Below are 15,978 nucleotides of genomic sequence, written 5' to 3'. Positions count from 1 at the left end.
TAAGTGCTTGAATATGAATCCATTTTGAGCGCTGTGAGTGTGTTACGGAAAAACATAATATATATAATATAATATAAATCTGATGCATTTTTATTATTATTCAAATTCAATTATTTTGCTCTCTTTTGTTGACTCAAATAAACTCGGCCCTTACGTTGACTGACAACCAAAATGTGTCGAAATTACCCCGATGTGTGCGGCGAGAGTTGTCAAACAGAAAAAATAAAAAACTGGAGCGGATGCCAGCGCTGTGGTAGCAAGTCGACTTTTATTGTGGAAAGCAAATGAAGCTCGTTAGCGTCATTATTGCAAAAGGTCGCTCAAACGTTCAAAGGAAGAGAAATTAAGCAAAAAGGAGTCAATATCAAAAATGCTCGCCGATTGAAAATAATCATCGTTGCCTTTGAGTTTGTAGACCAATCCTCAAAGAAAGCAAATTTGTATCAAAAGTCCTGAAAAACACGAACATTTTGTTGACTTAATCCCGTCAACTTCTTAAGTAGAAAAATATTTCCGAACCTAAACATCGTCATTTTAGCACCTGTGAATGACGCTGGTTAACGTTTGATGACAACTGTCTTTTGTTTCCATCGACATTTTTGCTTCACACATGAAACCAAACAAATGCACATTCATTGATTCAAACGTGACATATGCTTCATGTCAAATGTACGTTGGGATTACGGACGCACGCTACAAGTGCTGGCGCATGCGTTACCGTGACGACCTGCTCCTCACACGCACATATGGAGCCACATTGGCGCACGCGTACACACACACACACACACGCACACACACGCGCGCTTACAACACACACGCATTGTACCTTGTTGTTAGAAAGCATCCGCAAAGAAAACAAAATGCTGGCGAAAAACGTGAAAAGCAAAACGCCGGTGATGCGAGCGCAGATCTCGCACGGTCAGGTGTGCGGGGTGGAAGGTCACTTTGCATCCGGCTACACCAGTAGTCCTTACTAGTTGCCAAACCCCGCCCCCTCACACATAGCCCCGCCCCCTCCTTGCAGTACCTACCGCCAAAGTGGTACCAAGCATCGGCACCTCAGCAGGGGCGCCGCCTCATGGGGCGGAGCCAACAGTTCTTAGGGCGGCACATAGGGCGGCGGCGAGCGGTACGGGGTCATGTTCTTGGGGCGTGAGCCTTTGCCCTCCTGGGGCGCGGCGAACGGTGGCGGCGGTTGGTAGGGCGGGGCGTTGGGGTCGTCGTCTCGGAGCGCTGCATACTCACCTGGGAGTTGGCGGTCAAGGGGCGCCGTTTCAGGCGGGCCGGCGTTGGGGTACTCTGGCGGCGGCAGGGGCGGTTTTTCCTCCAGGAGAATGAGCGGGGCACCGGAGGAGGGTGGCGGCTTGGAATCGTCCAGCTCGTCGGCGAAGATGATGGGCACGCCCTTCTTGATGAATGTGGCCTGGTCCTCCAGGGTCAGCTTGCCCTTGCGCTTCTTCCGGTAACAAATCATGGCCACAATTCCCGCCAGCAGCAAGATGGCCGCTACCACCACCGCGGGGATCACGGTGTGCAGGTAGACGTCATCTGCGCTCTGCCGCCCGATCCCCAAGGCCGGGGTGACGGCGGCGGGTGGCACAATCTCCGTCTCGCCCGGCGGGATGAAGGAGTAGGCTCTGCAACTGGCCCGCCCCTTAGCCGTGACGCCCAGGGGTCGGAAGTCGGGCTCCATGGCGCGGCGGAAGTTGGCCGTGGGCCTGCCGTCGGCGTCGCCCAGCATCCGGCTCAGGGTCATGATGTCCTCCTTGGGGCAGGGCGTGTGCTGCAAGCTGCTGTTGGTCCACTCCACCAGGATGGAACCCTTGCTGATGTTCCTCAGGCTCACTGTGCTACTGTTGCGCTCCCCCATGGCGTAGGCCAGCTTCCGGACCAGGAGGATCTTCTTGTGGATGTCGCCGGTGACCCGTCGCGGTTCTCCCTCAAGGCGGGCCGTGAACAACACGGGACTTTTGTCATTGGCAGGCCAGCGGTCCACACGCACCTCGATGGCGTCGATAGCATTCAGGCCTCCTTTGTCTGTGGCCTGCATGAAGTACTCGTGCTTGTCGGCGTGATGCGCGTCAGGAAGGCCGTAAAGTAGTTGGCTGGTGCTGTCAGAAGGAACATAGAGAAGAGGAAGTAGAGGACTAAATTAGATTTGTGCACCTTCCTCCCATGTCGCTCAAGGTTACCTTACAGGATCCAGGAGCAAAATCTGATTAATAGTGCTGCGCATGAACCGGTGGTGACTGTAACTGGGTTTAAATTGGGCGGGAGAAACTCATCAGTGGATTTGAATCTTCCATCTTTTATCGGAACACAATTTTGAATTCATGACATTTATTTCCAAAATGACATCACCATGTGTAACCTGCGTTTGTGGGTGATGTCATTTTGTCATGGATCACGAATGCAAATGGCTACAGCACTCTACCGAGAGCTCCGCGGAAGGTGCCGTCCAATCAGCGCTACCGATGAAACCGGAAAAGCGGCATCAGTAGTTGGGGACGGCGACCGCAGCAGAATGAATAAGAAAAAGTCGAACCAACACGGGCTGCCAGATCACGAGAGAGGTGCGTTCAGTCACGGTGAGGCGATATAAAAGAAAAGATTCTGTACAATACAAGACTGAGGTACCTTTACTTACAAGTTCCCTAACTTTTGCTGTTACGAGACATCCCAAGTTGTCTTCTAGTAACTATTGGAATTTAGTGGCTGAGTGCTATTTGCGGTCGTCTCGAGTTACGAGTTGCCCGTGCCACGAATGCGACTTGTAAGTCAAGGTACCACCTTACAAGATAAAAGTTTGTAAGACGAAGCACCTGTTGAACTGGATCCAGGAACCCTCTCCCACCACTTCATTCACGTTCTTCCTCAAGCTCAGCCGCAGCTTGTCGGTGGTTCCGTCTTCTTTGTCGAAGAAAGTGTCCAACGGGATCTTCACCTCAAAGTATGTGCCCACCAGAGCGTTCACCTGGTCGATGGGGTTACGCAAAACCGGTTTTTCATTGTATGGTTCCGGGAGCGGTCCGGGCGAAGGCGTCGTGCGACGGGATGGCTTGGCGGTGGATGTTTTTGTCTCGCGAGGCGCCACTGTGGTTTTGGGCCTTTTGGGCTTCTTGGTGGGTTTGCGTGTGGGCGTGGGGACAGGCGGCGTGGCGGTGGCTTCCACGAAGATGGGCCGGGTGGAGGTTGGTTCGATGGGGACGGTGCTAGTGGTCTCCATCACCTTGGTGGGTTGAGGAGGCCGCAGGGTGGGCGTGTGGCCGACCGGGTCCCGGACTCGAATGGTGGGTTTACCCGGCAGTGGGATAGGACCCCGCACGGGCGGTGCTGAGCTTTGCGGGGGTGCCGCGATGGACGGGGACGATAGCGTCGGGATGATTCGGACGGGCGGCTCCACCACGGAGGTCGGCGGGAGCAACGTCAGGACCGGCGTGGGCGTGTTATTAAATTGGCGCCGAACACGCTTGGCCACGTGAGGCTTTTTGTTGGCCACATGCCAGCCCACCACGGGGTACCCCAGCTTGGCCGACATGACGCCCCCCTTAGCCGGACCCTCGACGCCTGCCAGGTTTGGTACGCTACTCTGGTCGAGCGCGCAGCCGAGCTTCCACGACAGCAGAGCGCCATTCTCCACCACCTGGAAGGAAAAACACGGATCATCATCACTGCGTTCCCCCTTCAATAGGGACCCCCGACTCCCACCTCAACCAGCCAAATAAAACCATTCATGTAGAACTGACTTCAGACTCTATAAGATGGTTAAAAAGCACTCGTTTTCAAATTAGACGAGGCTTTAGCTCAACTAATGAAGCTCCTGCCTTCAGTTTAAACTAGTGGCTTCTCCCCAAGTTGCCACTCAATGATACCAAAGAATAATTGTGACATTACACATGACTTTTGTCCGAGCACAAAAATATTGGACCAAATCACCATGCTCGGAATCATTCAGCATTCCCTTCTCCCTAATCAATACGAAGCGATTTTTATTACCGACCTTGGCCTTCCCGCTCCTTTTAGCGGAATAATTGTTTTGTCCACACGCTTCCAAGAAATGCTGCTGATCAGGTGTACAGTAAAGGAGCTGTGCGCCTGAAAAAAGATCAGTTCGCCACCTCTACCTTTCTCGTCCGTGTCTGATTCGGGCCATCTATTTATCCACGAAAATGCTAAACATTCCCAACAGGACTACAAAATTGTTGCCGGACCAAATGCAGCACTCGGGAGTGATTCACAGACCAGGCTTGTAGTCAGACTGACCTTCTTGGCGTTTCCCGGTCCTGCCATGAAAGCTGACATGTCGAAGAGCCTGTTGTTGACAACGGGGACAACCCTCATGAAGGCCAGCTCCACCCCTGAAAAGCTCTTCATGTTTTCCAGCAGCGCCACCCTCTGGCGGGAGCTCATCTTGGTCAAGTCGGCATCCAGGATGACCGTCAGCAAGGTGACCGATTCTTCGGGGCCGCATGACCACACTGACGGCTCACCGTCGGCGCTTGCTTGATTGGTTGCCGTTAGATGAGATTCCGCCTCGGAGGGATCTTCGGGCCGGACCTCGATGGAGAGGACTTCCAGTGAAGACTGGGAAAGCGACTTGTTGGAGACGCAGACCGAGATGTCGTAGACGCCTTTGTCCTCATCCAGTGGCAGTCCTTGCAGCGTTCTGCGTGGGGCGTCCCAGTGCAGCCATGACGGAAGGACATCCTTCCCAGTCTCACAGATCTGAAAAGGATTAGCAATTTATTAGCATTATTATCCATCCATCCATTATCAGAGTCGCTTGTCCTCGAGGAGGGTCACGGGCGTGCTGGAGCCTATCCCAGCCGTCTATGGGCAGTATTATGGCGTCTATGCACAAACGAAGGACTGGTCGCTAATCGCTGTCAGGGACCATGAAGAGCAAATTACGCTGCTTTAAAATGGGCTGAATTATACAGGCCACGCCCACTCACCTCATTAGCTATGCAATTATGCGTGTAGGCCCCCCTCTACACAGACACACACACACACACACAGAAATGTATTTTTGAAGTGTTGAAGAATGAAAAGAAGGAAGGAAGGAAGAGATGAAAATAGAAAAAATGTGGAAGGAATAGGAAGGGGGTGGGGGCTGGGGCGACGGGGGCTTGCTTCCGAGCGGCTGTTGGGGGATTCCTGGCCTAGTCCACAGAAGACAGTGGAAAATGTCAAAGAAAGGGTTGTTAAAGTGATTGTGTGCGAGCGAGAGAGAGAGAGAGAGAGAGAGAGAGAGCGAGAGAGAGAAAGAGAGAGAGAGAGAGAGAGAGCATGTGCGTAAGTGGTGAAAAAAAAAACAGCAGAACGTGATGACAACGTCATGGGGGATATGAGTTGTCAATCAAGGGGGAGGCGCTCTCGACAGTGGGTGTAGCCTGAGTAACTCTTGCATCATCATCATCATCCTCCCTTCCAGTTTGTGCTTGCTGATTTTGAGGGCTCCACCAGTATGTGAGCGTGTGTGAGATTACAGGGACATGCGCGCACACTCGCGTACGTACACGTAGAGAGAGCGCATGAGTCAGCGCGCTTGCTATGTAATTATGGTCATTGGCGGCCGGGAGCTTTTTAAAGACACACAAACACATAAGCGCACGCGTGCACGTGCGCGGAATCGCTCACGTGGTGACACGGTTTGCGGTGAGCCATTCTGACCGCCGACCGTTGTCGAGGCAAGACAACGCGCCCGATGATGCGCGGACGCCCGTTGCCTAGCAACTACTTTTGGGGCATGCCGGCAGACAGCCAATCGCAGAGGTGCTTCCTGATGACCGCTAGTACCTCAGTACCTCACGAGTAAGAATAACAGAGAATTATTTAATTATATATCTTCACACTGTATAAAAACATTTTTTGTACGTCATACAAAAAAATAAATAATGAAGTGATTTTGGAATGTATTTACTTCCCAGGCAAATTCAGGATCGCAATGCTCGGTTGAATCAAATTACTTTTGGAATGTTTAGAAAAGTTAATGTACTTTCTGCACAATTTATTTTCCAAAGAAGGTGTCACCGCTTTGAGGCCGTTTTGTGAAACGAGCAACGCGGCGACTAACCTCCAGCAGACCCCCATCCATCTGGGCTGGCAATGTGATGTTGAAGACCTGCCCCACCGGCGCCCAGGCGTCGGGGAAGTCGCGGCGGGCGCCGGCCGCAGTAGCATCGTGGGACGTTCCCTGAAAGTCCCGCAGGAGCGACGAGCTCATGGACGCCTCCAACCGTCCAGGCGCTGCATCCGCGTCCACCACCGTGTCAGCCCCGCCCAGCGTCGCTGCCAGCAGGGCCGCCATCACAGCCCACATCCCGACTCCGCCCAGGTGCAGCATACTCCTCACGCAGGGGGAGGGGCTTACACCCCGCAGCAAACTGCGTGACTGGCTCCTCCTATTTTGCCCCGCCACTTTTACTCAGCAGGAAGTCATGGTGGGCGACGCCCACAACCTGTGAGGACAACAGGACATGTTAGAGGAGGCGTGGCCACCCCGTGACATGTTGTCACACGTAAACACACGCTCAGAGACACACACACTTATTCAGTATTCACTAACTTACACGCACACGCACACACAAAAACACACTCTACGCATACTCCTTGTCACAAACTCAGGGACAAAGTTCCACACAAGCACGAACGAATACACACATACGTACAGACAAAGCCCCGCACGACATCACACGCACTCTGACACGCACAGAAGGAAAGGCCGCATTGACTAGTCCGAGTTTTGAGTGCTCGTCTTTGTTAGCTAAGCCGCCTTGGCCCCGCCCCCTCTCCACATTCCTTCCACAATGTCCTTTTCACTTTTGGTGCAGCAAAAACTAAGAAAAGCGCGGAAGTTGAGCAATTGTCAAGAAGTAATCAGATTACTCCACTTCATTTGATGCCATAAAACCACCAAGAGCCCCTTGAAGCAGCCGGTGATTAACTCGACAGCCATTCACTGCGCCCGCGCGCATGTGTGTGTGTGTGTGTGTGTGTGTGTTTTGTTATTCATACAGATTCTTTTACTCCAGCCCCCAGTGGTGGTGGAGGACAAGGTGTTGGCTTTTGTGAAGTTTTGTGAGGTTTTTGGGGTACGGCAGAGACCCCACTGATGTTTTCTTCTTCGCCCCGCCGGATACAAAAGAGATTGCGCCGCAGGAATTCCCGGCAACAACAAGAATAAGAAGGACAAAAAACATCTCCGACAGTCGGGACACAAGGCTTTTATTTGTTGCTGCGCTCCCAACTTCAGCCAACGAGATCACCGACGCCTTTGATTCTTCTCGCAATAAGCACACTAACGATGCTATTTAACGTCCTCATAAGCACGCTAACAATCAGAGTCAACGTGATACAGTGTCCCCTAGAGATAAAAGTGACTCAACTCGACAACAAGCCGCAGTTGGCCAAATGATGAGCAATTGTTCCAAAAAGAGGCTTCAATTTGTTTTGTTTATTCCAAAGCTACAGTAAACAGTAAACAAAGTGAAATACACTTTGTGTATTTCAAACAAGCATCCGTAGCTTAGCCGTTCAGTCGGCTAGCTTAATGCTAATGCGCCAGCTTCATCAATTAGATATTTTTATCACTATTAAAATCATGACGATGATAACGCTGATGAAGACAATAGATGATGAAGATGAGGATGATAATGAAGATGTCAGCTTCCACTGGTGCAATGATACCCATCACCATGGCAACACAGCTGGAAGCCTTGGAGTTTGACCCCCACATCATAACCCCCCCCCCCCACACACACACCCAAGGCACCCAAGCCAAAAACAACTTTAGAAAGTTCTTATATGCCGGAAAATCTGGCCTGTTTCTTTTCGGTGCCCCAACAACTTCCTGACGAATCCCATCACGCTCGCTGCATGCAGGAAGGCCACACCCCCTCACAAACAAACTTGAAACAACATCATGGCCTTGTCCAAATACACACACTACACTGCACCCGACGCTCCTCAATGAAGTGCACGTGGTGTTGGAGAGCGCAGGTTAAAAGCGTCCGAAAATGGCAGAATCAGTCAATAGTCCCACTTAAAATGTTATTACTCTTCTTCTTCTTCTTCTTCCAACAAGCACTTTAATCCCGAACCCGCGTGTGTTGTGGCTCATAACGCCCTCTACTGGCAGAATGTGTCGACAAACCTGTGCCTGCGATGTGTGTGCGTGCGCTTGTGCGAGAGAGACGTGTGCGTGTGTGTGTGTGTGTGTGTTCTCAGGATTCGGGAGTGTCAGGATGCCTTGATTGATGGATCCTGTGCGCGCACACACACACACACACACATACATGCAGCTGCCAGCATGCGTCATGTCAAGTCCTTGCTGGTGGTCTGAAATGCACACAAGTGTCTTTGTCATGTGTTGGGCCAGCAGGAGTGGGATTAGACGTGCACACACACACACACACACACACACACCCCACACACACACACACGCACACACACATGCATGCAGCGTTGGTGCCAATCACATTGGAGCGCTCCATGACAACAGGTAGTGAGCAACGTGCCCATTTTAGACACAACAACATTCCATCCTTCGTTTCTATTTGGTCACATGACACCAAGCTCAGGTCATGTGATCGCTTGAAGCACAGTAGTCAAATTGCTGTCCTCGAGGGCCGCTGTCCTACTCGTTTTTCCATCTTTTTGTGCTGTAACACGCCTGATTCAAATGATCAGATCACCAGTAAGTAAACTTGAGAATGATCTTGATCATTTGTATCAGGTGTGTTGCCGCAGAGAGAGACGGAAAAACGGGTCGGACAGCGGCCCTCGAGGACTAGAGTTTGACACCTCAGGCTTGAAGGAACATCAAGCGAGTCATTCCGACTTGTGAGTGTGCGTGTTTGGTTGTCCATTTACACACAGCTTACGCCAGATCTGCTGATGTTGAATGTTACTTTTGACACGTCAACGTCTGACACTTCCTGCTGCGCCTTGTTTGCTTCCTGTCAACACACGCACGAGTACACAAACACGCGAGGACATGAAAGAGAACTGAGAACTTAATGCAAATGAGACCTGCGAGCATCCAATCCGTCTTGAGGCGACTGGGTGAGTGCGTGTGCGTGTGTGTGTGCGTGCGTGCGTGTGCGTGTTTGCATGCATATCCCAGTTGGTCAGCTACTTTTTGACGTGTGTGCAGTCACCATGGTTACCAGGGCAGCATGCTGGGATGTTTGCGGGTAGGAAGAAAAATTCCTCAGCTGCCTGAACACTGCCCACCCCAGTTTTGGGGTGGGGTGATCATGCCACTCAATCACCCTCATACAACCCTTAGCTTAGCAATGTGGGCAAAATTTGATGCCCTGACTTAGAGCAATATTTTTTTTAAACAGACATAAAATGAAAGCAAGTGCAACGAATTGGCTTGAAAGCGGCTTGAACAGTTCCGCTCCTGAAGCCAGTTTGACTTAGCAACACGAGATCCATCGTGAGTCGACAGACCAAAAAGCCAGGAGAAACCATGACCCAAAAGACACAGCAAGTCTGCCATTTTTTTTCAAGTGGAATTGCATCAAAGTTTGATGCCCCTTGTTAGCACCCTAGCAACTGTTTTTTTTTTTTTTTAATTCTGCCTCTAAATCCAGTTTGACTTTGCAACTGAAAATTTCGTTGACGTCCGTCATGAGCTGTTTCGTTTTTTTAATTTAGGCCCTGAAGCTAGTTTGACTTAGCTACAATTTGGTAGACAACTACCATGATTAGACCAGCTCCAAAAAAAATGTCTAAAAAAAAAAGCAGCGACTCCTAAAGACACAAAAAGTCTGCCCTTTTTCTCAGATGTCGATATCTTCCTGTCAGTTTGTCACTTAGAACCACCAAACAAGTCCCAATGTCGACGACAGACAAAAAATATCATCCTGCGTCTTCAAGACCCTACTTAGCACGTTAGCATTTAGCAGCAAGAGGTCAACATTCCACAGCGGGAGCGACCTTCACCAGTTGCTCTGACACAAGGGGAACACTCTGGAAGTTTGGCCGCAGGCCGGCGGAATTCCTCGCGTTGTGCCGCCAAAGCGCGAAGCCAAGCTAGCCAAAGCGCTAAGCCAAGCTAGCCAAAGCGCCACTTGACAGAAGCTTCTCCTCACAAGAGAGCTGGCGCTCATCCCAGTTGTGTTTGGGCAGTAGGTGGGGAACACCTTGAAGAGGAGAAAACAAGCAAGGGGAGAACATGCAAACTCCACACAGGAAGGCCGGAGGAATCGAACCCACGACCTCTGCACTGTGAGGCAGACGTGCTAACCAGTTGACTACCGCGCTGCCAGATGCCTAGATAAATGAAATAACGAAAAAGTTGAAGCTGTGATGACGTTAAGATCCACAGCAGCTCTACTTAAATCACCAAACAATTGTTCAGGTGCGTCAAAAGTTGAACAGCCAACAAGCGCGCGCGCGGCGGTGTGCTCAGTTGTGTTGATCTGGGAGGAAGGTCAGCGTCATCATACTCACACCTGTGTGCGTGCATGTGAACGTGAACGAAATCTCAAACATGCGCGTGAACACACACCTTCTGACTCTGACGAGCCGTTCACGCGCGTGTGCGTAGAATGAGGTCACACACCAAGTTAGACTGGGACCCCCCCCCCCCACTCGCCTCCATCCCCCGCCGCCCAGCCGGACAGAAATAACCCCGCGCACGCGCACGTAAGTACGCGTGTCCCCTGCGTGCACCTGTTCATTTGGCGACCTAACACACTCGCGCACACACGTCAGTGTACAAGACGCACGCGCGCGCACGATAGCGAGTCAATCATGCACGCGCACGAGCCAGTATGAAAGGAGGCTTCCTCGCAGAACGTCGCCTTCCTTTCCTTAATGGCGGCGCGTGCGTACACGATCGCTCTCTCTTCCAGCGGTGAGACGGGCGCGCGCGCATCGACACTGACCGCCGTGATTGTTGCTGCTGCCGGACTATGTTTTCCTCTTGTGTTCTTCGGGAAAGAAGGAGAAGAAGATTGCGAGCGCAGTCGTTGCTCCGTGGCGTCTCGTCAAGCCGGCGGCGTCAGTAGCGAACCTTCGGGGGTTTGGTTAGGCTCGGAGCTTCCTGGCGGCAGCGCGCGTTCGCGAATGTCGGCCTGCCGAGCTCCACAATGGAGCAATACATGCAGGGGCGGGGATAGAGGCGACGAGGGAGGGGCCACCGCGAGGGGGCTCCCCCTTACTTTCCACCCTCTTCCCACTTCACCCTTTCCTCACTCCCCTTTCCTTGTTTGCTCCTCACTTTTTTTTCCACGCTTCTTCCACGTCAGGATTTCGACGCTGCGTGCGTGCACGCGCACGTCATGACGTCATCTTCCAGCCTATTTTTTTTTTTGCCCTTTTTATTGATTTTGAATAAACATGTTAACACATTCATGGGAGGCCCTGGGGTATGATCGGCACACTTAAAGAAAAGGATGTCCATGAGTGTTTTTTTAATTAAAATATGCTTTTTTTCCATATTATTTACATTATTTACACGATATACAATAAGATATACAATAACACTTGATTTGAAAAGCACATTTGACAACAGCTGCAGCTGTAACAAAGCGCTTAATATCAAGTACAAGATGAAATAATTATTCAGAAAGATAAAAATAGATAAAAGACAAAAAATAGACAGACAGATACAGATAGATAGAAATGTGTGTGTGCATGTGTGTGTGCTTGTGTGTGCAGCTCACTAGCAACAAATAAGACAAATCAACAAAAGGTACAGATTTATAACACCTCCAAAGTTGGGGCCCTTGTAAGTCTAAGAATGCCGCTAGGTGTCCAGTTTATCACTTGAGAGAAGCGTGTAGTTGCCACGGAAACCAAAAAGCATCCTTCCCCATTCGTCACGGTTCTGTCCACCGGGCGAGCCACTGAAAGTATCTGTCAATGGCGGAGGAACCAGCGCCATCCTGCCTTTCATTCCTTGTGGGTGGATTGGGGGGTCCTGACTCCTGAACAAGGCCCCCGGGCCGAGTGTTTGGAGGAACGCGGCATCCAACGCGTCTGCTCGGAATTTTGTCAGGAGTCGACTTGAAGAGGAATGTTGAACAATGGCGAAGGACAACAAAGAACGAGGTCACCCAAAGGTGCTCAGCCACCGGCAAGTGAGGCGATGGGGCGTCGACCATGCGCCTGCGTGAAGCCGTTTTGAGTGTCAAAAAGCAAACAGCACCTTTTGTCCGAGTCTTCAAATGAGATTTTGAAAAGCTATCCCGGTGAGAATTGAGCAACATAATTGTTCCACTTGTGAAGCTCACAATGGCCATTTTGCGATCAAATTTGTCAACGACCACACTTGCTGAAAATGTGACAGACTGCCAACTTTGTAACGATGAATTGTGGAGCTCTCGCATTAAACTGTTTTCACCCTTTCAGGCTGAGCAATTTATGATGGGCGTGGCTAAAACGGCGCCTGGTGACACACTTTGGAGTCGCCCCGGGAGCAGTGTTTGATTGATCAGTGCCCACAGCATTTGAGAGCAGAGACAATGGCTTGATTTTCCACCATTTTTAAATCCCTGATTTATATATGTTCCGATTTTTTTTTAGTTCTCTCTAGTTTAGCAGGCTTGTGCACTCTTCTGCTTGACAAGAGATTTTTCGTTTGACTTTGGATAGACTTTAAGTTGACTGTCAAGAATCTCTTCAATTCATACCACAGTTGAAAAAGACGAAAAACAAGACGCGACGTCAGCCATTATAGAATGCTCGGGTGGTGACAAGCATGCGGCGGCATGCCTGTGGGTGGGCGGGAGCGAGCGAGCCTGCGTGAAAGGGGATTGGAATGCTCCGCTGTTTGTGGGTGACCAAGAATCCGATTGATTATGCTCAACCGCAAACTTGACATCACGGCAAGAAAGAGGTTCGAGAAACTTACGCCCGCTCGGTCCGAAGTGGACAAAGGTCCTCTTCAAGCAAAACAAGCTCACTTTTTGCTTTCGCTCGTCCACGCTTTCTGTTGGACTTGTTTTCTTCCATGTCCAACCATTGACTCTTCTTTATTGACCCCCGACCTCTGATGGCCTGTAAGAGCCCCGCCCATCGCTTGGCCACCCCTTAGGCTAGAGACGGCAACTTGATGACCATCTGTTCTTCTTCTTTCAAAAAAAAAAAAGATCTGACACCGTAAAGGCCCCCCAGCCTGGCAGAAAGACCCTTTACGACATGCTATTGTCCCTCCCGTACACACACACACGCACACACACCCCCGCACACACCCCCACGCACACATGCCTGCTACCTATACACACACATGGACATGCAACTCCCACGCACACACATGCACACACACACACAAACACAAACTCACACGTTCACTTACTCAATCACCTACGCATGCACACATGGAGACACACACACGCACACACGCACGCACACACACACAATCACGAATTTGTTCAGACTACTCAGGCTCCTGCACAACCTCTGAGCTGTCCTCCTTGTCACTTGGAAATTGTTCAACTTTTGCCAGCTGAGCCACCAGCCGCCTTCTTATCGCCTCGTCCGGCCTTCACGGATAATTCAAAAGGCCTCTTGAAGCTCACCTCACAAAATAACATCAAAGTTCGTACTCAGCCCTGTTCACACAACTCCCGCACACACACACACACGACCTCACCCCAACACACGTGCACACACCCACACGCACGCACGCACACACTGTGATGATTTCTACTTTTGTCTTCTGTTGTCATGACAGAGATCCCCCAGGTTGCCCCCTCCCTCTCTCTTATCTGTTTATTTTTACACTCGTCAGCTGTCCGTCTGTCCTGTCCGTCCCTCTGTCAGTCGCCTGGCCGGCGGCAGATGGGCTATTAATAGAAACACACAAAATGGAGGAGAGGGACAGTGCTTGAACGGGAGAGGTTTTTTGGGGAGGGCGGTGGTGGGGGCTTTGAAGTGCATTCCATTTCTCTGGTTACACTTGAATGAGCGCGCTGACCCAACATGGCTGCCACAGGAGATGGAGGGCAGGGGGCAAGCTTACTTTAGCCACGAAACTGTTTTTAGCAACATTAGCAGACAACTAACTAGCAGGGGAAGTGACACAACATCATCACTTGCAGGAAAAACTTTTCTGAAGCCTTATATACGTTACATTATTACCTAAATATATATAATATTTTCTGGGAAATTTTGGGTGGTTAGTCCAAAAACGACATCTATTTTGTTGGATGGGCTCCGGTTTTTGACGTATTCATATTTTTGACAATCAATGTGTTGCCATTTTTCCCGGCTAATATTGTCTAATTTCCTGAATTTTGGCGTAATTTTCACATGAAAGATTATTTGCATTCACATGGCTCTCTGCCATAACAATAAAGAGAATATCAATCTCGTTACGTGCCTATTATTAAAACTTTTCTTTAACAAATATGGAATATCTCAAAAACTAGAATGAATTTTGGGGGAAAAAAACAATGTCATGTTATTGTTGTTGTTACCATGACAACCAACAGAATCGTCCCACCTCCACCCCAGCATTCACATAAATGTATTCATAACTGTGAACGCCAGAAAGCTGACAAATGCAGCTGTGCCATGTCCGAACTAAATCAACCATACAACATATGTGTGCGTGTGTGCGTGCGTGTGCGGGGGTGCGTGTGCGTGTGTGAGTGTGAGAGAAAGAGAGTCAGATGTTGGATGCACGTTGTAGCCACGTTACCTTGGCAACACAAGGATGTTGCCCTTGGTTGACCTTGGCTGTGGAATGTGTGTTCTTTGTGTGAGAGTCAAAGGTCACGCTCACAACCTGTGAGACTATCAGGTCAGGGTCAAAGGTCAGTGCACAAAACACTAAACCTCAGTGGATTAAAGCGTCTTTGAAAATGGCAGCCGGCGCGCGCACACACACACACCTAAATAGACACGCCCACAGACACACATGAAAACACACCCCCACACACACACACACACACACACCTTTTCCATTGTTTATGGAAAGCAATGGCCGTCATCTATGCTTGCGAGTCCTGACCTGCAGAAGGTTTCTTCTTCACTCACTCTTTCTTCCCCCATGCATGTGAGCATGTGTGCGTGTGTGTGTGTGCGTGCGTGTGTGTGCGCATGCTAAACCCCCAACTGTCTGCCAGTCAGATTAATGGAGCGCTGCCTTTTGTGTGAATGCTCAGGAATGTTCTCCACTTTCTAACACACACACACACACACTCATGCACACTCATTGTGAAAACAAAGAAGACGAGAGACAAAGAGTGGCAGGAAGTGAAGAAGAAGGAGAATGAAACAAATAAATAATGAAGCGAGAGCAAGCATGTTGATTAGCGGGGTGCTCATGAATACAAACGAATGGAGTGGCAGATTAGCATAACACAATGCTAGTACACATTTGCATCACACAATGCTCATCTGCTACAACAGTACCTTCTGGAAGCTTCTCCATCTTTAAGCACACACACACGCACACACATGCACATGCACACTCACTGAAGCAGGTGTGGGGGTTGGAGCATGTGACCATCCATCACTGAGTCATATGACCTGCTTTCTCCAAGTGGCAATAAGTGGAGCATGCTAGGTGATATTTCATTTACGGACCTTTTCTCATTACTTTGTACATAATAGGCATGGGAGGGGGTAAGGTTGGGGGGAAAATGCCGGTGGCAGAAGAGTAATTAGTGACTATTGCGGTCCTGAACTGAAACCATGACAAAAACTTGTGTTTGGGGTTGCTCCGACAGATGTAACACAAGGTCAGGCCTTCTTTTTTTCATTTATGTGAAAAGAATTCAAATTAATTCTATTGGATCTTGTGGTTGAGGAGGAAAGGCCAGTGGAGGTCGTAAAAAGTTGTCGAGAGAAGATGGCAAGACTGCCTGATGGGACACACTGGAAACCAAAAGCGCCATCATCAGGCCTTTTCTCGAATGTTCAAAATGTTTACTTGGGTTGTTTTGGCGCTATTTAAGAAATGATAAATGGCCAGGTGAAATACAAAGGAATTGAAGGACGTGTGATGTTATT

The 15,978-nt window shown here is 49.9% G+C and overlaps 1 protein-coding gene across 1 annotated transcript; it reads right to left on the bottom strand.

Moving 5' to 3' along the window:
- Nucleotides 1–249: 249 nt before the first annotated feature.
- Nucleotides 250–11,225, bottom strand: dag1 (dystroglycan 1). The gene is made up of 5 exons (XM_088309943.1): nucleotides 10,902–11,225; nucleotides 6,077–6,461; nucleotides 4,264–4,725; nucleotides 2,823–3,643; nucleotides 250–2,111 (listed from the first exon to the last, which is right to left on the bottom strand). The coding sequence occupies exons 2-5, from the start codon at nucleotides 6,344–6,346 to the stop codon at nucleotides 1,100–1,102; spliced, it is 2,565 nt and encodes an 854-aa protein (XP_088166069.1). The 5' UTR covers nucleotides 6,347–6,461; nucleotides 10,902–11,225; the 3' UTR covers nucleotides 250–1,099.
- Nucleotides 11,226–15,978: the final 4,753 nt, after the last annotated feature.

The sequence above is a fragment of the Idiotropiscis lumnitzeri genome, chromosome 11, assembly GCF_059441095.1.
Source record: "Idiotropiscis lumnitzeri isolate Australia: NSW breed Sydney's pygmy pipehorse chromosome 11, RoL_Ilum_1.0, whole genome shotgun sequence".
NCBI classification, from domain to species: Eukaryota; Metazoa; Chordata; class Actinopteri; order Syngnathiformes; family Syngnathidae; genus Idiotropiscis; species Idiotropiscis lumnitzeri.
The sequence above is the reverse complement of the archived record's forward strand: the minus strand, read 5'-3'. Positions and strand labels throughout refer to the sequence as shown.

Coding starts and splice junctions, on each gene's coding strand:
- dag1 (XM_088309943.1), bottom strand. CDS start 6,346: ATGCTGCACCTGGGCGGAGTCGGGATGTGGGCTGTGATGGCGGCCCTG. Junction 4,726..6,076: donor TGGATGGGGGTCTGCTGGAG/GTTAGTCGCCGC, acceptor AATCCTTTTCAG/ATCTGTGAGACTGGGAAGGA. Junction 2,112..2,822: donor TCCTGGATCCAGTTCAACAG/GTGCTTCGTCTT, acceptor TCCTTCTGACAG/CACCAGCCAACTACTTTACG.